Genomic DNA, 23,600 nt, shown 5'->3' on the forward strand with positions numbered 1-23,600 from the left:
AACTTTCATCAGTTTTTTTTTTTTAAGCTGCCACAGATTACCACCTATCAATCAGTCTCCTTATTAACTATAATCAATTCATTCCTCACCTACTAACATCTCAGTGCTCCCAGCATCCTTATGGTCAAGGTCATATGCCTACACTATCCACTCATGTCACGTCTGCACAGCATGACCACACACAAATGACAATTTTTGAAAGACAACCCTTTATGGTAAGGATGAACACAATATTGAAAAATGCAATGTTTTTTCATATGAAGCAAACCATTTTTAGTCACTTATGAGAAGTGCATTAAAACTATGCCTTAATTAGTTCTTATAGAAAATTCAGTTGTATTAAATTATAACTTAGTTACATGGCATATAATTATTTTAAATTGTATTGAAGCCAACAAGATAGAGTTCAGAATTTAAGAAATATCCAAACATACATACTTAGATATACCATATATTAGTGTTAGCTTTGCCCACTAAATGTTTTTAAAAACGAAAAAAAAGAAAAAGTTGTATTTTAAGCCTAATCTAAAATAAATAAAAAATTTAAATATATATACCTTAAAAAAGAGGGAAAAGATTAAAACCTGTTCAACAATAATTATTTGAATTGCAGGAAAACTTGCTGCCCAGACGAGAAATGAAGCAGCCTGTAAGCTCGCTGCTGAGCACAACAAGGACGTCCTCAGGAGAAGCTCTGCGGCTCACTTTTCATTTTGGTTAACAAAGCAAATATTCAGGGAAGTCTGCGAAGGAAGGAATTGCCTCGATGTTTAAGCTTCCCCCACGAGGCTGGGAAACACGCACACAAAGTTACTTATGAAGTTCTATTGTACTGCATGCATCGACTGAAGAAAAGACGTCCCATGTCTTTGTAATACAGTGATTTTTAAGATGTATACCCTAGATTTGTAAAAAAGAGTCATGTAGGGAAGAAGGGGGGCTTTAAACTGAGTCAAATTTCAAAAGAGCAAAATGTTAAGGCACAAAATCCAACAAACTTTTAACACCACACAGAACTTCCTGCCGTTACTGAAACTTATTCCAGAATGCCAATGACAGGTGTGAGGATTTAGTCAATCGGACTTGAAAAGACATCTAAGAATGGGTTCAGCCCACTTTACTCACCATTTGGAAAAATTTTACTCACGTAAATTTTTGAGGATGTCTCCCATATAAATCACTCAATGTTCTCATTGGTATTAGTAAACACAATTTCGTACATGCAGCTAATATACTGTTTACTGTACATTAAATTTACTCTGATTCTGGTCTCTTTAGGTCATAAAGACGCTGGTTTTCACAGCTGGAGCAGTTAACAAGCATTATGCAATTGTGAGTTTACAGTTTAGTGAACAGAATACCGGTCCCAGCTGGAAAAGAGAGGCGTAAGAAGAGAGCACAGATGCCCAGAGCACCGTCCTGACTCACCTTCGGCTTGCCGGCTTCTTCTCCCCGTCTCCGGCTGACTTCACACTGGCACTTGCATCTTTCTTTAACCGTTTTGCAATTCTTTCTCTCATCAAGTTCTTCTCATCATCTTCCATGTATTCGTCACGCTCTGCACTGTCATCCTCACCATCCTGTAAAAGCTGAAAGTGAGTAGCGTCTGGCCATTGTGTCCAGAGACTCATCTGAAATGCTTGCTGAGTTCTAGGCCAGGTTTGTTTAGTTTTGAGTCAGTAAGGTGCTGTAGACTTTTCTCCCTTCGGGATGACCCCTGAATTCTGCTCTAGGCAAATAAGATGGGATCCCAAGGATACTTAGCCCCCTCACTCCCAGCTCTTCTGTGTAGCGCCCCCTTTGTAGCACCCAGGGTTTTGTGTCTATACACAAAATCCAGCAGAATTGTGGTTCTGGAGGCAGCTGACCAACACAACATCAACCAGGAATTGATTCAAGAAGAGGTGGGGTAGGGTGAAGGGTGAGGGGTGAGGGGAGGCAGGGCACTGCACTAAAGAAGCTGAGATTTAAGCACCTTGGGATAACACTACCAGAGTGCTCCTCACAACAGCAAAACCAAACCAAACAAAACCCCCTTAGGCTCCTATAATCTAAGACACTAATCACTAATCTTCAGAAAGCTTTGCACCTGAACTAGCTACCTTCTCCGTGACATTTTCTCCTTTGAGTCATTTTCTTTAACCTGAAACACTCTTATTCTAGATATCCAAATGCCTACTTTCTTCCTGTCCTATCCCCTTAGTGACATATTTCTTGACTGTATTATTAACACAGAATTAAAAAAAATACTACTAATAAATAAAACCTTCCCACCTCATATTCCCCTTCCCTCATATTTCCATAGCACTTACTATGGTTTTTGTTTCTCAGACAATTAAGGAAAATACACCGTGACAGCAAAAGCTCTGGCCAGCTGGCTTACTATTTTCGCTTTAGTTTTAAAATATCTCCCAGCAATGCTGGAGGAGAGAGGGGAGAAAGAAGAACTACAGCAACGGTGTGCTTTACCTCCTGTGGTTCTTTGGGCTGCTGAGCCACAGGGAGACAGTCCTGACTTGAGAATTAGGAACCCTACAACAGTGATTTGCAAAGACTGGCTCTCAGATTTCCTGGATAGTTATTTGTTAAAAACATAAAATCCGGGAGCTGGCAAGATGGCTCAGTGAGTAAGAACGCAATGCTGTTCAGAAGGTCCTGAGTTCAAATCCCAGTAAACACATGGTGGCTCACAACCACCTGTAATGAAATCTGATGTCCTCTTCTGGGTGGTGTCTGAAGACAGCTATAGTGTACTTATTTATAATAATAAATAAATCTTTAAAAACAAACAAACCATCAAGTCCACCCAGGCATAATGGCACCTGCCTTTAACCCTAGCGTTTGGGAAGCAGAGGTAGAGGCAATCCTTTCTCCCAGAGTTGGAAGCCAGCCTGGTCACAGAGCAAGTCTAGTTCAGGCCAGTCAGAACTAGACAGTTGAGATCCGATCTCAAACAAACAAAAACAACAACAAAAAACAAAAACAAAAACCCACATATGAATATACATTTATACATTGATTTTCCTATGTAGAAAGTGTCAGTACAGAATCAATCAGATTATTACTTGATTACTTATAAGTACAAGTCTTGTTGCAGATTTCATGAACCAATAATCTCTATGGATAAAAACTTCACACCTTTGGCAAGATACTCAAGTTATTCTTAAGCACAGACCTGTCATGTTTGGGCCTCAGCAGATATAAAACAAATCCTTTGCAAAGTCATAAGATTCTGTTTGTGAGTGTAGGACACTTTCTGGGGAAAGGATCCATAGACTAAATCATTCCTAAGCTTTGGCATCTAAAAGTAGTTAGAGCTTTAAATGACCTTACTCTACCCATAGACTGAAAAGCAAAGCCATATCCCAGCCCATACTATTGTAACCAGATGCTTCAAGATAACTCATCTCAAAATATACAAATTGTTAATGAATTTTCATCTACCACACACCCTCAAGCCTGTTCTCTCTTGTACCTTGCTAACAAGGCCACTAAGCCAGAAACGTATGGTGATCTCAGACTCCTTCCTCATCTCCCTCCTCAAGCATTCCTCCTTCAGCAACTTCCCCATAGCTCCCTTTACCCTACTTCCTCTCATGGGTCATCTGTAATGTTGCCAATGATACTATTTCTAAAATGCATAATTGACCACAGCACCTTTCTCTCTAACCGATAGATACCCTCCAACTGCTACTCATTATATTTAAGGTAAGACCAACTCCTGACCGTGGCTATGGCACTGTGTAAGCCTGCCAACCCCTCCACCCTTCACTTCCCATCTCACTCTCCCTGTCACTGTCCTGGTCACCTGTCCCACCAGGACACACTGGCACTGGCAGCTCCTTTATGTCCTCTGCTCACTGCTCTCACAGCAAGTTTCTCTAGACGTTAAAGCTCAGCTTGCATTTCCTGAACAAGACCTAATCTGTGCCCAGCTTTAGAGTATGAGGTACTCTCCACCGAGTTAATGTCGAGTCTTCTATAAAATACAACAGTTTCCTCTCTTTCAGGAATGTTTTTCTCACAAAATCAAATATTCACTCTCTCTACTGTAGCTAATCAGAGAACCTGTTCTTTGACACTGAAATAGGAAATCTCTGTACATACTATAACTGTGCAATGCCTGCATTAATAGGCTTTATACTAACATAGTATTTATAAAATTTGAAAAAATTAACATTCATATAACACAGAAAATTTTCCTTGTGGTTTTTAAAATTTTTTACTATATATTGGTAAATGAATTATTCTTAATATAAACAGTGAATTATACTGTATGTTAATTCCCCAATAACTTCACAGGGAAACCAAATTTATTTAAAACTGCATCTCAATAACTGAGTAGTTAAATGATGTACTTTAAACTTCTATGCTAATCTGGCTCCCTTCTAGCCCCAGCCCATGATACTTGCGTATGATTATTGATTTAACTCTCAGGACTCCTTCTGCACGGCTCCATTCCTGTCCTTCAGCTGCACCTGAAGCTCCCTCTCCCTAGTAGATAGTGAGTGGATATCCCACCTCATTCTCTATTCTGCCCAACTATTGGGTGATCAGCATTTATTCACATAATAAATTGTAAGAACTGTTTTCACAAACTTGAGACAGGAGATTCTTGGTATAAGTATTACAATGCCATGTCCAGATTGAAATAAGATATGAGGGCAGAAAAATCACCATTTAAATAACACCAGGGTAAACTTTACACAGTGTACAAAAATATTATGCATATATATGTATATATATATATATATATTGTGTGTGTGTGTGTGTGTGTGTGTGAATGCATACTTGCCTCAGCTTGAATGTAGAGGAGTCAGTTGTCTCCTTTTCCTCTGTGGGTGGGGAAATTGAGCTCCATCTTAGGCTTCAGAGCAATCACCTTTACTACTGAGCTATCTCACTGGCCTTCCTTTCTGTTCTTAACATTGCTAGCCAGTAATACAGCTACAACCTTAAAAGAGAATCTTCTGGAATATGTGTAACAAAGGAATGTACTGTTACAACTAATCCTCTATGTACTTCATATATAGCATGCAGGATGCTCACGCATCACACTTAAACTTAACATAATGAAGTTATAGCATTTGAGCTTAAGGTAGTCACATAACATTATGTGACAGAGAAAAAGCAGAGCAGATATTCACATATAAGATTGCAATTCTGTAGGGAAATATATAAATCTATTTGGAAGTAAATATTCTAATAGTAAAAAATGATTTTCATTTTTAAAATTGCAATTATACTTCTATGTTTTGTTTAAAAAAGTAATTTGTTTGTAGAACTTTGACCTATTTATAAATTGTTTTATCTGTAGTAATACTAAAATGAATACTCACATCTTCTAAATCTCCTGTTGCATCATCTTTTTCACTACAAAAATAAGTAAAACAAATACATTTTAGCTTCAAAGTGAAACTAATAAAAGGCTTTAATTATCTAAAGTGTAGGCTAGTTTTCTGGAATTACTGTTCTTTTTTTCACCACAGCGTTCTCAGAATGGCACTGTACAACAGACAGGAACATGCTCAAATGAAGCCACCTTTTATAAACAGAGGGAGGAAAATACTACTCTATTAGCAGATACAAGAGTTCCTTAGATTTTTTTTTTTTTTAATTCAAACAACTACTACCAAGGCTGTTCAATCTACAGAAAGCAATTTTCCTATAGCTTAAAAGATGCTGGTTAAAGAGACCAAGTCCTACATGTTAAAGGATACTAAGAGAACAACAGTAATTTGAAATACGATTTTTTAGAGATGAATTGGCCTCAGTACAACAGTATTTTATCTCTGTGTGAGACACAGGCCAATAATTCATTGTAATTAATACATTTAACACTGATTCACCTCCTACCTCTCAGAGACAATAAAGACAATTAAGACAGATTTCTGTCAAGTCTGAACATTGTGAGAATTTGTACAGCAGATGTGCCACTCACATGGTCAGTCATGATACCAAACAAAACAACTCGAAAGACAGTCAGCAAGGCACTATGGAATTAAACATAAAATTATTACAACAAACAGTTTCTGGTAATCAGACTAGCCTACAACTAGTCACTTATCAAAATGCTTTATTGCTTTGTTTGGGCTTAAGGAAATTAATTTATGAGCTCTGATTGTTAACAAACCAAGTGAATGAGAAGAAGCCTAAAGGCAGGAGCTCAGGGCCATAGCAGCACTGCACTGACCTTTCCACTGCTGGGACAGAGCTTAGATGCGGGTCGTCCTTGAGCAGGTCATGGCTGCTCTTACTTCTCCCCTTCATGCTCTGGGAAGGAACAAACAATACAGCTGTGAGTAGGGAACGAAAGGTCTTCCAAAAAGATAAGCTAACACATTTCCATGAAATTTAGTAAGGACATAGTATGATTAGTAAAAGACGAGTTTCTGAATATAATCAAAGCTTTGGAAACAGAAATCCTTCTATTAACAGAAAATAGGATTTTTACTTATTTACTTTAACTATTAAGCTTTATTTGTTTGGTTTATAAGACACGGTATCTCCATCTAGTTCTAGCCTAAGATGGCCTTGAGTTCTCTATGCAGCCCAGACTAACCTAGAACTCATGATCTTTCTATGTCAGCATCTCTCGTGCTGGGATTTTAGGCATACAACACCACTCATGGCTCAAAAATACTTTTTTAGGATTTTTCCCAAGAAAAAGTGACACTGTTAAAAGTAAGTTTGTGGCTTGTCAGATCTGAGTGTCTATGATTCACATACAACTGACTAACTTGTACGACCCACAGATAAAAACAAGAATTGAGATAAAACTCACTCCTATCCTTTAACATACAGTGATACACCACATCCAGGGTTGGCCTCTATCCCTCTGTGTCAGCCTCTTAATTGACAAGACAATGAAAATTACACTGACAAATAGCAGGAACAAGATTGTGATTAAGGTTCATTGCAGTTGTATATCATTTATTAGTAATGTTAATTAATATTAAGTGAGTTCTTATACTCCTGAAAATCACAGATTTTACTTTTATTTATATTTTTAATTATCTATTTGACACGTATGAATGTTTTGCCTGTTTGTATGTATGTTTATCACATTCATGCCTAGACGCCCTTGAGGTCAGATCACCTGGACGTAGTTACAGACAACAGTGAATTGCCATGTCGCTGCTGGGAGCCAAAGTTGGTTCTTCTGGGCAAGTGCTCTTAACCACTTAGCCATCTCTCCAGCCTACAGAAAGATTTTAAATGTTCTTACAACAGCATGTATGTGGTATGTGAAATGGGTGTATGCTAACTAGCTTAACTCAGATATCCTACTGTATATACACATGTTCTACACAATATATATAATTTCTATATGCCAACTTAAGTATATTACTTAAAAAAAAGTTCTTCCCAGGTGCAGTGTTGCATGCTGTAATCCTAACCTTCAAAACTTAAAACAGAAAGATTACATATTTGAGGCTAGTCAGGGCTATTTAGCAAGACCCTGTGTCTAAAAGTTAAAATTTTAAAAAGGACAAAAAAAAAAAGGGAAAAAGAAAGCAGAAAAGAAGTTCTTATTGAGCTCTCAAATGAAAACTCATTTTAGACAGCTAAAAGAAAAAAGAATAAATTTGTTCCACAGTGATTTAACGTAAGACTTGAAAACAGGAAGAAGATATAAATTAAGCTGAATGACCATTCCCACTCTAGGTTTTCCTTAACTTTTCAAATTGAGTTGGCATGGAGATAGAAGATCAACACAGCAGGTTCTGAGCATCCCTTCCCACTATAGTCAACTACCGAGGCAGAGAAAGTCACTGGGAAGAACGGAAAATGAGTAGAGTCTGAGACACTGGGATGGAAGTATGACTCTCTTTAATGCAGATTCTTCCCAAATGACCTACTTTAAGATCATTATTTGGCTAAAGGGTTTAGATGCTGAAAACAAGACTAAATACACTTAGTGAGTTCTACATAAGAAACTTTGCAAGGAAGTCAAAACAACCACGAGCATATTTAGAAATGAACACTAACTGGCATGGACCTGGAACGTCACACTAAAAATACAGATGCAGCAAAATAAAAGAAACCAGACAGAGCACAGGAGGGAAAGAAGAAGACAGAAAGAGCTAAGGGGCATGCTGACAGGGATAACACTGGTCCAGCCTCTAACCGTATGACAGTTCATTCGTGTGGTGACCTCTCCAGGCCGTGTTGCCCAGCGTTATAGGCAACACTAGTCTAGATGGTGTATTGTTTGTAGATGATTAACTTAGGTCAGTAGTCTTTGCGATGATCTTCCATAACGTGAATGGACTTCATCCAAGCAAGTGAAGGCCTTAAGAGCAAATGTGTGTAAGAATTCCCAGACCAAGAAGCAACATGAAGACCATGCCTCGGTGTCCAGAGTGCAGTTTAAGATACACAAACCATTCTGTCTGTCTTGTCCTACAGATTTGGGACTTATTGGACTAATGTACAGAGTTTCAAGTATTCCTATTATGTTTCCACTTAGAGTTAAATAAATTTAAAAAAAAATCAGACACAAATTGACAAGAAAGCACCCTTTGGGCAAAAGTATTCAATTTGCTCTGAATCCACCTGACAGTGTTATCTCCTAGATTGCATTTCTTCCTGCGCCGTAAGAATATCATGAGAACGTCAACAGAGGGCTTTTCTGAGCCTGAGATATGGTTATTACAGCACCGGTCTATCATGCAATCCAATCTGAAAGGAAATAGGTAAGTCTGGCAAGTCACTTAACCTGGGTCTCAGTTTCCGCAGCCATAAAGAAAGGAAGTTGGACTAGATCCCTTAGAGCTATAAAATTCTATGATTTCAAAGAGGTTTTCATCAGGCAGAGCACAGATACTGAAACAATGAAGAGAAGCTAATCCACGTGGGAGAGACACCTTGTCAGGCATACAGGAGTGAGGTCAAAGAGTGTGTGTAACCTCACACTGATAATCCACAAACCAGAGGGGACTCGGGTTTCTTCTCCCACATACAGTAAAGCCTCAGTTCAGACCTTAACAATTATTAACTTGCAATCTAGTTCTGGAATAATGATTACCACTGAGGAGTCATTGAAAACAGAAACCTGATAAGCAAGTGAATAATGAAACAATTATTTTTAAGCCTTTTAGACATATTTAATTTCATGCAAGCACTGAAACTTCAAATTGTTCTGTCACTAAAGAAGGACTCACTTGGCTTTGGCTCTAATTATTTCAACACTTAGAAATAAGACTAAATTTTAAAACCACTTCTAATATTTAGCCTATTCTTTTTTCTTATCAAGATATCATTTTACCAAAAAGAAGGGAAATGAATTTGAGTCAAGATTATGGTCTGAAAATAACTGTACATAAACAAAGTAAACACAAATAAAATTAAATGTGGCTTTTCTCCTGATTTCTGAGCAACTTCTGTCCTCTAAGACAGTAAATTTCAAACTGTTTTTGTGGTTTTGTTTTCTCAAACTTAACCGCTCGCTTGTCTATTATACAGCAGACAGAACACATCAGCGGGCCGAGAGAGCCGCAAGTTTCCAGTAGAGGCAGCACATGTTCCCCAAGCCCACTCAGGCCGCGCCTTAGGAAGGACACTGGCAAGGTTTCTCGGCAGCGCTCCATGTTGCTTGCACAAGAGAGTGGCAGCCTCTATCTAATACCTGTGATCACAATACAAACCATTCAAATCTTAAGCTCAAGAATAAAATACTAATTGTAATAGGTAATATCCTGCTCTATTTTAAGATAGAACCTTTAATGGCATCTTTCAGGACTGTATAATGTATCAAAGGATCTCTATTCACAACCTTAGCAGGTACATACTACTTTTACGTTACACAAAGAAAACCTGAGCACGAAAGCCATCACTGAAGATCACAGCATCAGTGGGAAGAGGGCTCGGTGACACTGAGTCTAAGTTCCTGCTACTCTAAAGTCAATTCGGAAGGGAACAGAATCTACTCCCAATGAGTTCCCAGGCCAGAACTTTATTCAGCTATTAAAGCAAAGAATATGAAGTCCAATGCTGGAGTGCTATACAGCGAGAGGAGTCACATCCTTTCCTTTGTAATAAAGCAAAAGAAAAAGCTGTCTGTAAAAGAATTGCAGGATAACATGAGCAACAGACATTAGATTACACTCAGAACAGATCTACAAACACTGTAAAAGACATCCAGAATGGATGGCATTTGGGGTGTTAAACAAATATATCTCTAGCATCTAGAGGTGGACCAGGAAAACTGCTAACAGTTATCCACACAGAGCCCAGTGGGTGATGCTGCTAGTTCTCTGCTAGGAACACCAAGAGAATGTGATGGTGATAGTCTCAGTGCTCATTCACCTCCAGGGAAAAAATGCAGCTCACACATTTGGAACCAAAAGACTCTACAAGTATTTTCCTTGGATACAAATATCACAATTTGCTCCAAATGTAGGCAAAATGTTCCTGTAAAGTTTCTAGATGTCTTATGATGAGACTCATAAGTCTCTGGAAGGGGTTGGTAAAATAAAAGGTCACGGGGTAATATACAAGAATCTACAGTTAAGACACATGGCTAATTCCAGCTGTAACTTCTCGCTAGGTATGTGACTTTGGACAATTATAATTCTAATCCACAGGCATTATTGTGTACCTTGCTTTCCTTATGAATAAATCCAAGTATTTATATAAAGAAGGGTACCAATATCTATCTCTAAGGGCTATATTAGGAATTGAGAATTAATAAAGCAAACACAATATATGGAAATAACATTTAAAATGAATATTAAGTAACTGAGTCATTGATTGTTATTATAATAATGATAAACACTATTATATAGCAAAATAAAAGACAAATAGTAACTAAATTCTATTTATAAATTTGAATCCCATTCAAAATACTTTAAGACTGGTTTCAACTGACAAAAATATACAAGATTAGAAATAAATAAATACAAGCTATGCTTCTTTGAGGGGCAATCAACTCAGAATCTGCACAAACGGCCCTGCGAGCATTCAGATGCAGAGTCGCCATGCCACGCCGGCGAGAAGGCACACGTGCTGCGCCAGGAGAGCAGGAGACAGACATGCGACGGGCAAAGGGGAGCCTACCTGACTGACTCGGTTCACCTCTTCCTCCTCCTCCTCAGCTTCTTCTCCAAAAGAAAGTAAACTAAAATTTCTATCAAAGAAGAAAGAAGATTCAAGAGAAAAGTTAGACAAAAATCATAAATACCTCACTTTTAAGCAATAGCACAAGTTTCTAAGATGAAATACACTCTATTTACACAGTATTAGTCTTCAGTAGGAGGGTTTCAGGATCTTGGAGCAAAGGGCTTGGCCTCAGACTGCTAACACTTCACCTAGTACCCACAACTAATGACCAGAGATTTACTCTGGGTATTAGCATAATGAACTCGCTGACACATGACAGAAATAAGCTTTTGATAGCCATCAAAGCTGGGAAGAAAATAAACATTAGGGATTAGAGAAATGCTCAGCAGTTAAGAGCACTGACCGCTCTTTCAAAGGTCCTGAGTTCAATGCCCAGCAACCACCTGGTGGCTCACAACCATCTGTAATGGGATCTCTTCTGGTGTGTCTAAAGACAGCTCCAATGTACTCATATAAATAAAATAAATAAATCTTGGGAAAAAAAGAAAGAAAAAAGAAAATAAACATTAATAAATATAGACCCCAGATGGCTCAGCAGTTACGAACACTGACTGCTCTTACAGAGGTCCTGAGTTCTGCTGTGTCTGAAGACAGCTACAGTGTACTCATACATAAAATAAATAAATAATTCTTTAAAAAGGAATATATATATATATATAGAGAGAGAGAGAGAGAGAGAGAGAGAGAGGGAGAGAGAGAGGAGAGAGAGAGAGAGAGAACTGAGAGCACTACAGATGATTAACTTACTTTAATATCTGAGAAATACATTTTAATATTTTAAAACTAAGAAACACAAAAAGTTGATGGGTAGAAAATGTCTCAGATCTTTCAAACTAAACAACAACAGAAACTCAGGTAAGAGAAACTCTAAGTTATTAAACTACTCTCTTGAGTTTTAGAAAAAGTAAAACATTTGGCAACAACTGAGTAATTTTTTAAAAAATCTACATGCAAGCAATGACCATATAACATCCCTAACACACTTGCTCTGAATGAAAACAATAGGAAATACATAAGGAACTCAGACTTGTCATCAGGCTAGACGGTAACATGGAAACACTGTATCCTAACACGGTGACAATGACCTTTTTAGCATCAATGAATTAGAATAAGAAATCAATCATGGAATCAAAGAAAATCATACTGACACAGAAAGTGATTTTGCCACAAGACAGGTACTGTTTGTTGAAGTACCAGGCTCCTATCGGTCAGTTTATTAATGCAGCTTAATGTATTGACCTTGTTGGAGCCCAGTACACACTAAGCATCTATGCTTCTGTGTCTTATATGTACCCCTCTCAGCTCACCTTCCTGATAAGCAGGTATTGTGCTCATTACAACTGCCTCTATATTTGCCATGGGCAAGCAAAGCTCAGAAAGACTGATAAACTTCAGAAATGGGTGTGGCAGGCTCATACATAGAACTGTCTGAAGCTAACACTGAAATAGGATGCTGCAATTCAGCAAAATGGTAAGTTGAAATCTAACTCTATTATTTTTAATAAAACAAAAAAATTAATGTAAACAATATTGGTATAAACTACTAAACTTTATTAATAATAAATTTCTATTTTAAGACAATATCTTTAAGAAAAACAAAACAGTGAAGGAGATAGTTATGTTTAAAAATATTTATAAAAGATTATACTGAATAGCACCAAAGTAGATGACATAAGTATGCACTCCTATCACACACATGAAAAGTATCCTTTCTAGAGTTCTCGCCTTCCCAGAGTCTTTATACTAAGGATATACTAACTTAAAAATGAGTAAATATTTCTCAATAACCCAGCTATGGGTTATAAACTATAGTGAGTACTAAGTGTTTATTTATTAATACATGTTATCTGGCCATATAAGATGGTATTTTTTAGCTTAAGTTATATAATGTCATTAAATGTAAAAACTGTTCACTTTAACACAAACATGCTCATAATTCGGTCAGCACTCAGGTTCAAAATGACATCCCCTTCCTTAGTGAACAACCACTGCAAAGACCGACTGACTAAGTCAGTGTCCCAAGTAAAGTGAAGGTAAACCTCCCTATTGTGATTACTTTGTGCCTTTGGGTTTCAATTTCTTGACTTCTTCTTCTGGCTTCTCATTCTTGGGCTTTTTAATTTCTCTTGGAGTGATGTCATCAAAAGGATTAAACAAAACCTGTGAAAAGAAGTGTTTTGAAGGTATTATTCCAGGATATTTTTTATTTTATAAAAAAGTGAAAAATGCCCCTGAAGTTTTCTAATATCAGCATCTACTTCTCCCCGACATAAACACACTTTCAGCAGCCTCGCTGAGTGCCCCACAACATTATGTTCTTTTCAAGTCAAAGATGAGTATACCTATTTTCTCCCTGATACCTATTTTATGGAAGGAAAACTGTAAGGCCCCAGACAGACATTTGGACTCTGAATCAAATGCTCCTAAGGATTACGTCACTTCCTCAATAAAGGTAACTCTTAATTTACCTAGAATTCTAGTCTTTGAGCAAAGACACCTAATTCCTTTAATTCACAACCTAATTCATATGACTTGAGCTTTTCATTCTTTAGATTATCATCTAAAGTTTCATATTAGAATCCAACGCCTTTAATTTAAAAAAATCTGCATCAGAAACTGTGCTTTATTAAATAGACAGAAATGAGCCATGGTGTTTAGTATAAAGCCTTTACCTAATAGTTTAAGGATGCCTCTTAAATGGCGCCACACAGCCATGCTCCTACCTCACAACTCTTGATTCTATGTGGATTTCGGGGTCTTTCTTCATCATCAATATCTACTTCTGTCAGGCGTAGCATGTTGTACACTGTATCTCCTGTAACCTATCACACAAAGACATAAAATGTGATGGCAAACATCTGTGTTCATCTTTTAAATAAACAAAGGAATTTTGAAAATATTTTAAATAAACAGTAGACTTCTGAAAAAGGTGTTTTAAAATAATTAGAAGAGAACTTTACATTTAACTAAGAATAAGCAGTTAACAATGATGGTGAAGCACACTTGATTCAAGGCTGGAAGGCACAGCTGCACTCAATTTTGGTGGGGCTCAATCTCTTATTAAACCATTTTTGATGTTTCCAGTGTATAGAATGTCAGATACTAATACTAGACATACAGTGTCAACCTTCTTACTGAGTAACAGTTCATTTAAATATCACAAACAAACTTGGACTTAAAGCATCTTAAGTATTAACAATATGATAAATACTGTGCAGATTATTGTCTAATTTAATTTACACAAATACCCTAGAAGTAAGAATTACACTTTCCTTCTTGTACAAATATGAGGATAGAAAGTCAAAGAAGTTACAGTCTCAACAGTGGGAGCATCTCTACTTATAACTGGTATGATATACATCGTCTCTCACGCCTAGATTATATAACAGAGACTGTAAAACACAGGACAAGATTGGAAGCCAAATCTCATCTGGCTTTAAAAGAAAAAACAAAGAGGCAGGAAAAGTTCATGATTACCAGAAAACCCTGGGTTAAGAGTGCAGCCAAGAACAGGACAATGTCTACTTCCTAGTGTGTGCTTTTAAGAAACAAGCGACAAGCTTACATCTCTATGGTTTGGGATGACTCGACTTCAGAGGTTCAGTTGTCCAACCTTACTAAATTGCTTCCCTCCTTTTAGCATCAAAACCCTCTTTTGCATAGGATGTAAGGAAACAATTCTTACTGAACCAGCAGAGGGAGCTAAAAAGCTGTTCATGTCTACTAGGTCTAAGATTTAAATACAGAGAAGCTGAGATGAGAAGAAGATGAGAGGAAGATGCACTCAAGACCCCTCTTTAAAGAGAACGACTGAAAATTCTGTAAGAAGGCCCCCTCTCTCATTTGCTGTTAAATGTGGGCAGGATTAAATGGACACTATCCACAGTGATACTTCTGGTAAAACTATAAATACTAAGGCAACTTCCACTTTATATTTAAGAAAGTTCATCACTGGTAAACTTTAAGCTAAAAAATATTTTTGGCTGTTTTGTTTTGTTTTGTTTTGTTTTCCTGTAAAGCAGCCAGGCATGGTGGTGCATGCCTACCACTCAGGAGGTGGTGGCAGGAGGGTCTCTGAGTTCAAGACCAGCCTGGTCTACAAAACAAGTTCCAGGACAGCCAGGAACTACACAGAGAAATCCTGCCCTGCTCCCCAACCCACCCCCCAAAAAAAGGAAAGAAAGAAAGAAAATGTGTAAAACAACACTGGCTAAGTGGCCATAAGTAGCTAATACCACTACTATGACTTTAATATTGAGACCATGACAAATGACTGACCTGAAGCACACACAGCTCAGAAATCCCTTTACAGTTCTTCATAGTAGCAACATACTCCCTCATACAAGTACAACATTTTAAAGGCCACTATTATATAAGTTAACTGAAGGTATCATTGAAGCTTGAAGAATAATATAAAATCAAAACCAAGCCTTTCCACTAACCTTTCCAAAGATGGTGTGCTTATTGTTAAGTTCATCTGCTCGGCCCAGAGTAAAGAAAAACTGGCTGCCATTATCATGTGGACCAGCATTTGCCATGGCAACCAGTCCTCTCCTATTAAAACGCAACCGTGAGTGAAATTCATCCTGCAAGAATGAAAGAGATTTAGTGACTGTTCTCAAGTCATAACACCCTTCATATTCAATCAGCTACGCAGCAGACCAGCAAGACTCAGACAATTTCTAATCAAAAATACTGAAGCTTTATTTAACTGATTTTGAAGTACAATCAAATCCAAATTTACTATCTGTTCAATGCTCTTAAACCTGAATTCTGCAGCTTGTATGTTCTAAATATATTCAGCCCCGTAACTATCTTCTGGAAGTCTACTTACAGAGGAAGGATGCTGCTCAAAGGGAGTCAGAGTCTAAGTCTCATTTTCCTACTCACCTCAGAGTCCTCCAACCCTTTAAAACAGTCCAGTGTTCCCAAGAAACCCACCTTTGAACCACTGTAAAGCCACCAGCTATTGTTGCACATGTTATGAAGTGATGGGTTTCTTCTTGTTTTTCAATTCTGAGAATCTTCTATAAGTGCATTAATGTGATTTCACTGTGTTTTTAAAAGTCCTAAACCATTCTAAGTTGATTCTTCTCAGAGACGGCATGAGTCTGTCTTAGCAGAGTGTAACAGTGCAGGGCTCCACTGTTTCTCAGTTGCTTTCTGTATTCTGAGAGCTACTCAGAACTTCCCCTCAGACTGAACATTGGAATCATCTATGACACACCCATCTAGCACAATAAGTGCCTTTTAAGCATCAGAGACTATTTTTCTTTAATATATTAGCCTTAAGATCTGAATACAGTACATCTCACCAGGAGCCAGATAGACAAATACCTTGACTTTTGCCTTCTAGGCCTTCAGCACAAAGGCTTCCCATAAAATAAATCAGAAAGACTGCTCGGTAGGTAGTATTTGCTCTGATCTCTGAAAAACTTTAACTCCACTGACTTTGTATATTACATGAGACATTCTTGTGGGACACGATCACTTTTGAAGAAGCGTTGCAAGTAAATTGATCTGACCTTGAATGGGGCTCCATAGATAGATTCTCCACCAGTCCCAGTGCCTGTGGGATCTCCACCTTGGACTATAAAGCCAGGTACAACTCTATGAAAAATGGTGTTGTCATAGTAGGCTGAAAAATAATATATCAAGTTCTAAAAGTTAGTATCACTTTAATTATCACAGTTAATATACAAACAGAGCCACAAGATTTAATTTCCAGAATGCTAAATTGGCTTTTAAACCAAAACCTTTCCTCTCCACTTCTTAGAAAACAATCAATTTTCAAACACTATATGTTTCTACAGAGACAATGGTGGTTTAGTTTTGGGGGATTGGTTTGTTTGTCTTTAATCTCCATAATTATCAATTATAAATTACTGTTTTTAAATTAAAAATAAGAAGTTTAATACACACCAATGTCTTTCAACTGGAGGAAAGAGAAGAAGCAATTCTGCACCCTGGGGGCATTTATCAACATTTTCAAATATTTTTGGCTATCAAAACTGGGAAAACTGGGAAATACTACTGGCATCTTGTACAAGATGGCAAGAATACTGCTAAGCATCCTGAAGCCCAAAGGATTGTTTCTGCAACAAAAAATATCCAATCCCAAAGGCTAGCACTGCTGGGGCTCAGAAGCCTAGGTAGGAGATAGCTCATTTTTGCCTCTTCCATTTCTCCTGATAGAAAATTAACTTAATAATGTACAAAAAATATAAACCTGCAGATAGAAGTTCTAGCACTGTCTGTGCAGTCTCCTTTACGTTCAATAAGTGAAATAACGTACTTTATTCTAATTAAATATCTAAGTGATTTTTCAGAAATTATTTATATATAAAAATATAATTTCTAGTCACAAATATGCAGCATCAGTGGTCTCCCTTAGAATGCCTGGTATGAGACCAGAATCATTGAGAAGGAAAACACTAGTTAAGTAGGACAGAAGCATAGGACATCCCCTAAGAAAACTGAAACTGTTGCCTTTTGCTTTCTTTTCCTTCCTTTGTAACAATTTTATATTTTAAGTCCAAGATTAAATCTATAATTACAGATATTTGGGTTTTTCAAAGGATATGACCACCTTTCTTTTTTTTTTCCAACTTTTTATTAGGTATTTACTTCATTTACATTTCAGCCCCTCCCATCCATGCTTTCAATCATTTGCTTTTATTCTGAAAACTACACATTGTTGCTGCTATTGCTATACTGAAAGGTGCATTATAAGACTCAGAAATATTGTAACTTCTTCAAATCATTCTTCCTAAAGATTAAATAGAGTTATCTACATTATTTGACTCACCTAAGAAATACCTATCTTTTTACAAGTGTATGCATGTTTTGCCTGCATGTATGTCTGCACACCACATTCATGCTTGGTGACCATGAAGGCCAGAGGCAGCACAGGATCTTCCAGAAGTAGAGCTGCTGCTGACTGTGTACCGCCATGCGGGTGCTTGGAATTGGACCCCAGACCTCTGACAGGGCAGCCAGTCCTAAATATTAAGTCTTCAGCAGACGTAAGAGCTGAAGTGCCAAGCCATCTCTCCACCGGTCTTCTCAGGTTTTCAGTTAGTTAGCAATAATTTCATTCAATTCTTACCTGTTTAATCATTACAAATATTGCTCTGGTTATCTCTATGTCTGTAAAATTTCCATTCATTTCTTCTACTTATAAAAATGGGAGGATATTTTTTTTCGTTTTGATGCAGGTAAGCTTTGTCAGCCCCCAACTGAACCTCATGCTTATTTCATTGCTGTATTCTGTCCAGATTCTTTCTGTCTATTTATTCACCTGCTCCACGGATTGCAATTTACCATTCATCCTTTCTAGTGTTTTTGTGATTTCACTTTCCTGTAAAATTTGAGCTTCTTTAAACTTATTACCAGAAGTCAGACTTTTCTTTGTCTCATGTGTTTCTTAGCTTTGTTGACAGTTATTCTAACTAAACTACCTGTCTGATTTTATTTCCTTCCTGCCTGCCACAGCAATTACTAATAATGGTCTTTGCAGACCTGTTTTCTTCGTCTCATCTGAGGGACTGGATTCTTTTATCATTATGTCCTTACACTTTCCCCTGTCATGATAGATTTATCTAATTTCTTCTATTTGGAGAGCTTTGTCCATATCATATGACAGGACACTCTGGATTCTTAAATACTTTGTTTCTGACACCACAAAGAACACTGTCTCTAAAAATCAGGTCTAACTGGAAGACAATGACTTGCCACCACTGGAGACATTTAAAGTCGTATGTAGTACATTCTATACGCCAACAAGAAACTGTGAAAACTGTATGAAATGTAAAGCTGCATAAACAATTATTCAAGAATAAAAAATACTAAGTGAATATAAAATTTTGCAAAGCTTCTTATAAAGAAAAATTATCATGTTATGACACAGAGTGATAATGAATCAGGCCAGGTGGTAAGCTTTATGGAAAGCAGACTTTGAACAAAGTGATAAAAATTGGCTTTACTTCCATAAAAAGAGAGTGAAAAACATGGAAAGAAAGGAAGAAAGAAAGAAAGAAAGAAAGAAAGAAAGAAAGAAAGAAAGAAAGGAAGGAAGGAAGGAAGAAAGAAAGAGAGAGAAAGAGAGAGAGGGGGGAAGGAAGGAAGGAAGGAAGGGAGGAAGGAAGGAAGGAAGGAAGGAAGGAAGGAAGGAAGGAAGGAAGGAAGGAAGCAAACAAGCAAGCTAGCTAATATGAGGATTGTGGAAAAGGAAATAGAATGTTCAGGAAATAGAGGGAATGGCTGACTGGAAGCACATGATTAGTGGAATGAAAAAGAGTGGAAAGCTAGAAGCCAGGTCCTTAAAGATTCCAATATCATGTGTATGGACAGAAGGCAAAGAAATAACAGAGAAGAACAGGCAGGAGGCAACTACAGTCATGGAGATGGAAGTCCAGACGACCTAGGGAAGAAGCTGAAATTTGGTTTAGTGGTAGTTAACACAAGTTTCCAGGAGAGAGAAAAATTACACCATTAGATCAATTAGGCACAAGAAGGGAAAAAATGAGTATAGTTCTGAAAATAATAACCACTTGGTTAGAGACAGCACAGAGTGGAAAGGGTAACACAGAATGAAAGGCATGCTTTGGGAATGAATCTCCACATTTAAAGAAGGAAAGACGAGTGAGCAGCATTTCGCAGAGATCAACATCAGGTCTAAGTTGTCTCTGTTAAAAATGTAGCAATTTATAGTTTATCTGGAGGAAAGGTGTTACTCACTGCTCAGGTCCATTCGATTACTTACTACCTCTGCATAACACCTGAAGCAATGCAAAAAACACTGTAGTTTATTCTTTTCATTCTTTAGAAAGCTCATCCCTGCAGGGTTTTATCTAGAGAGTCTTACTGTGTTGCCTAGGATGCTCTGAAACTCAAAATGTTTCTACATCTACCTCCCAAGTGCAGGAATTACAGGAGCAGCCCAGTGTGCCCAACACACATGCCCAACAATGCCCAACTAAGGCAATCTTATTTCCAAAATTTCAATGAAGGTTACACTGACCTTCCAAACAAAGCTGAATGAAATTTCTGCATGCTTTAGGAGCTTCTTTTGACCACAACTCTATGTCAATATCTCCAGCCGTAGTTTTCAGTAAAACCTATAGAAAGATCATGACATCATATTAGGGTTTTTTTTTTTTTCTCTTGATTGGTTATTCAACTTGCAACACTAACAAGTAGCATTTTCAATTTCAGAAATATTACAAACTCAACTTGGGCTTGTTATTATACTGAACAAATACTCATTACAGCCCAGTCATCATCAGGCGATTCAATACACTATTTTCAAAAAAGCACTTACCTTTTCTAATCACAGAAAACAAACTCCATTCATTTAAAAACCAAGAGTACAAACTTAATTGCATTATTTCTAATAAAATTGGTTCGCAAATTATGAAATTAAGAAGTTAATGAACCCACTGAATTATGACATTAATAAACAACTTTACAATCATTCAGTTGATAATATCTTTGAACTCTACTTTCACATTAAAATCATGCTATCCCTAATTTGGATAAGCATTTATTCTCTGTATACATGTGTACAGGTGCACAGAGGCCACTGGCCAACACTGGGTGTCTTTCTTGATAGTTCTTCTACTGAACCTGGAGCTCACCAACTCAACTGGACGGGCTGGTGAGCAGGGTGAGAGGTTCCCCTGCCTCTGCCACTCCATGGCCTTCAGTCTGGGGTTCAGATTCATGCAGCCATGCCCAACTTTTCATGGGGACATTGGGAATCCAGACTCAGGTCTTCAGGTTTACACATGAAGCACTTTATCAGCTGAGCTATCTCCCCAGCCCCTGGATGTTTTGTCTCTGGCTTTTCAGTTAAAGTCTGATAACCTTATAGTCCAGTCTGGTCTCAAGCTAACCCCGGCTCCTGAACTTCCTGCTTCGATCTCCCAAAGTACTCAGATGACAGGCAATGAGTCCCCATGCCTTGTTCATGCCACGCTGGGGGCTAAACACAGTGCTTTGTGTATGACAGGCATGTACTCTACCAACTTAGCTAAAGTCCTAGCACACAGGAATATTCTTAATCTAATTCTGGTTGTGACTTGCTAAAATGGTTATGTTTGAAAAGTCATCACCTCTATAATAGGTAGGATCATTTAATAGTGTCCTTTTTACTGGTTCATGGCAGCAGTTACTCCTTGGTAACAACCAGAACCTCCGCTGAGCCCAGAGGGTTAAGTAGCTTATACATCAACTGGCTCAATAACTACAAATAACAAAAAAGATTGTTAGACACTAAGTTTGAACTTCATGGCACAGTTGGACTCTTCAGTATCAATTTTTCTTTCCCACCCCTACTGTACAAATGTTAAGTAGTATTAATAATCTATGGCCACCACACAGAATATTCTTGCAAAGAAAGACAGCAGAGTAACTAAAACCAAATTGATCCTCATGAGGAATCTCTATATATAAATCACATTTTTTTTTCTAAACTTCCTTTGCCTTGTCACAAGTTAGTTTTGATAATGGGGGAGGTTTAAAAATCATTCAGGAGAGCCCTGTCTTGTAAGGACGCCCTAGAAGGTGTAATGTGGATGAGAAGGCTTTTCATTTCGTTTTGTTTTGTTTTGTTTTTTGAGACAGGGTTTCTCTGTGTAGCCCTAGTTGTCCTAGAACTCACTCTGTAGAACAAGCACAGATCAGTCTGCCTCTATCTCCTGAATGCTGGGCTTAAAGGGGTGTGCCATCATTGCCCAGTGAGAATGCTTTTCAACAACAGCAAGATGAGAGGGGTAACTCCCTCTTGTCTCCCACCAGCTTGTACATTTTTGCTACTGTATTTCAGAAGCCTAGGAAAGGCTATTATAAATTATGCAACACTAATGAATGCATTGCATCTTTAGGGACATTTTTGGGGAACACACAGATCTTTTACAACCACTCTGCAAGAATTATGAAAATGAGAGAAGCGAAAATATCTACATTATGGTAGTTTTTTTTTTTAACAGTTTCATTAACCTATAAAGAAGTATGAAAAATCTAAGTATGGTAGTATGCACCTTTAGTGCTAACACTCAGGGGGCAGAGGCAGGCACATCTCTCTGTATGGCCTGCATGGTCTGCGGAGCAAGTCAGGTAAGGCTACATAGTGAGATCCTGACTTCATTTCTCTTCCTTTATTACATTTTTTTATTTAATTGTTTTTATTTGTTTACTTTTTGTGGGTGAAACTGAAGCTGGAATGAACCTGAAATGATACTGAGCACTATTTCTTGACTTTCCATAAGTGCTGACCTACTTCACTGTCCCTTCCTTATATGCTTGAAATAAAACACATTTTACTATTAGGGGGGACTTAGGCTTTTCTTCTTAGCAACCTTTTAAAAAATTTTGTGAAGTTACAAAGACCATATTTAGAAGTAGTTCTGATTTTAATTTTATAAAAACATAGCAATATTTATTGAGATATAATCTATATGTAAATAATACTTATTGAGATATAATCTACATATCAATGTCACCCTGTTAAAGAGTTCCCTGGATTTTAGAATTTGGCAGCCACTGCCACTATTTCCAAAACATCTCATTTCCCTATAATAAAGCCTTGACCCATTTCAGTCCCTCTACTCCTGCTATCCTCACCTTTGGCAACTACTAATTTCTTTTCTGTCTGTGTGGACATTGCCATCTGAACATTTCATATGAATGGAATCATACAAAATGTGCCCCTTTAGCCAGGTGTTGTGGTGCACGCCTTTAACCCCAGGACTTGGGAGACAGAGGCAGGCGGATTTCTGAGTTCAAGGCCAGCCTGGTCTACAGAGTGAGTTCCAAGACAGCCAGGGGATACAAGAAACCCTGTCTCGAAAAAACCAGAAAAAAACAAAACAAAAAAAAGTGCCCCTTTGTATCAGATTTCTTTCACCAAATATGTTTTCATTGAAATTAGAGAGGTCTGTCTTCCAGTTCTGTATATTTAGGCTTAAAATGGTTGTAAAACCTCAGTAGAGCATAAACAATGGCTTTATAATCTTAATGACAAATATTTCAAGACAGAACAAATATTTAATACAAAGCTCATTTTACCAATAATAAATGGAAACATGTATTCCCAACAACCTTCCTAACTTCGACTTGACAGATTTCTCACGCTTTCTATGCTTCAATGCTACCATTTTTTTTTTCTTACATTGTTTTTTGTTGTTGTTGTTGTTGTTTGTTTTGGTTTGGTTTTTTGATTTTTTGGTTGGTATTTTTGTTTGTTTGTTTGTTTGTTTGTTTTTTTTGAAACAGGGTCTCAATGGGGCTTTGTAGACCAGCCTGACCTTGAACACACAGAGATCCATCTTCCTCTGCCTTGGAGTACTGGTATTAAAGGAGTGTATGGCCACACCTACCAAGTTGTTACATTTGTTTGTTTTCAAAACAGGGTTTCTTTGTATAATCCTGGCTGCCCTGGAACTTGCTTTGTAGACCAGGGTGGCCCTGTACTC

The 23,600-nt window shown here is 37.6% G+C and overlaps 1 protein-coding gene across 9 annotated transcripts in view; it reads right to left on the bottom strand.

Moving 5' to 3' along the window:
* The window catches only part of Cwc27 (CWC27 spliceosome-associated protein), a 185,971-nt gene that overhangs the window by 159,931 nt on the left and 2,440 nt on the right, over positions 1-23,600 (bottom strand). For 4 of the 9 annotated variants that reach the window (XR_001780798.2, XR_003950469.1, NM_001360094.1 and 1 more), the window contains exons 2-10: positions 20,147-20,243; positions 16,650-16,762; positions 15,567-15,710; positions 13,848-13,946; positions 13,181-13,284; positions 11,062-11,131; positions 6,194-6,273; positions 5,340-5,373; positions 1,429-1,589 (exon numbers count right to left, since the gene is read on the bottom strand). Coding sequence is in view for 4 of the 9 variants with exons in the window: in NM_001360094.1 (NP_001347023.1) it covers positions 1,429-1,589; positions 5,340-5,373; positions 6,194-6,273; positions 11,062-11,131; positions 13,181-13,284; positions 13,848-13,946; positions 15,567-15,710; positions 16,650-16,762; positions 20,147-20,243 (902 nt within the window). In the remaining 5 variants the exon portion in view is untranslated. Of the gene's footprint in view, positions 1-12; positions 744-1,428; positions 1,590-5,339; positions 5,374-6,193; positions 6,274-11,061; positions 11,132-13,180; positions 13,285-13,847; positions 13,947-15,566; positions 15,711-16,649; positions 16,763-20,146; positions 20,244-23,600 lie in introns of those variants that run through there. The other 5 variants (XR_001780799.2, NM_026072.1, XR_001780800.2 and 2 more) reach the window with 3 other exon arrangements.

This window comes from Mus musculus, chromosome 13 (genome assembly GCF_000001635.26).
Source record: "Mus musculus strain C57BL/6J chromosome 13, GRCm38.p6 C57BL/6J".
Taxonomy (NCBI): Eukaryota; Metazoa; Chordata; class Mammalia; order Rodentia; family Muridae; genus Mus; species Mus musculus.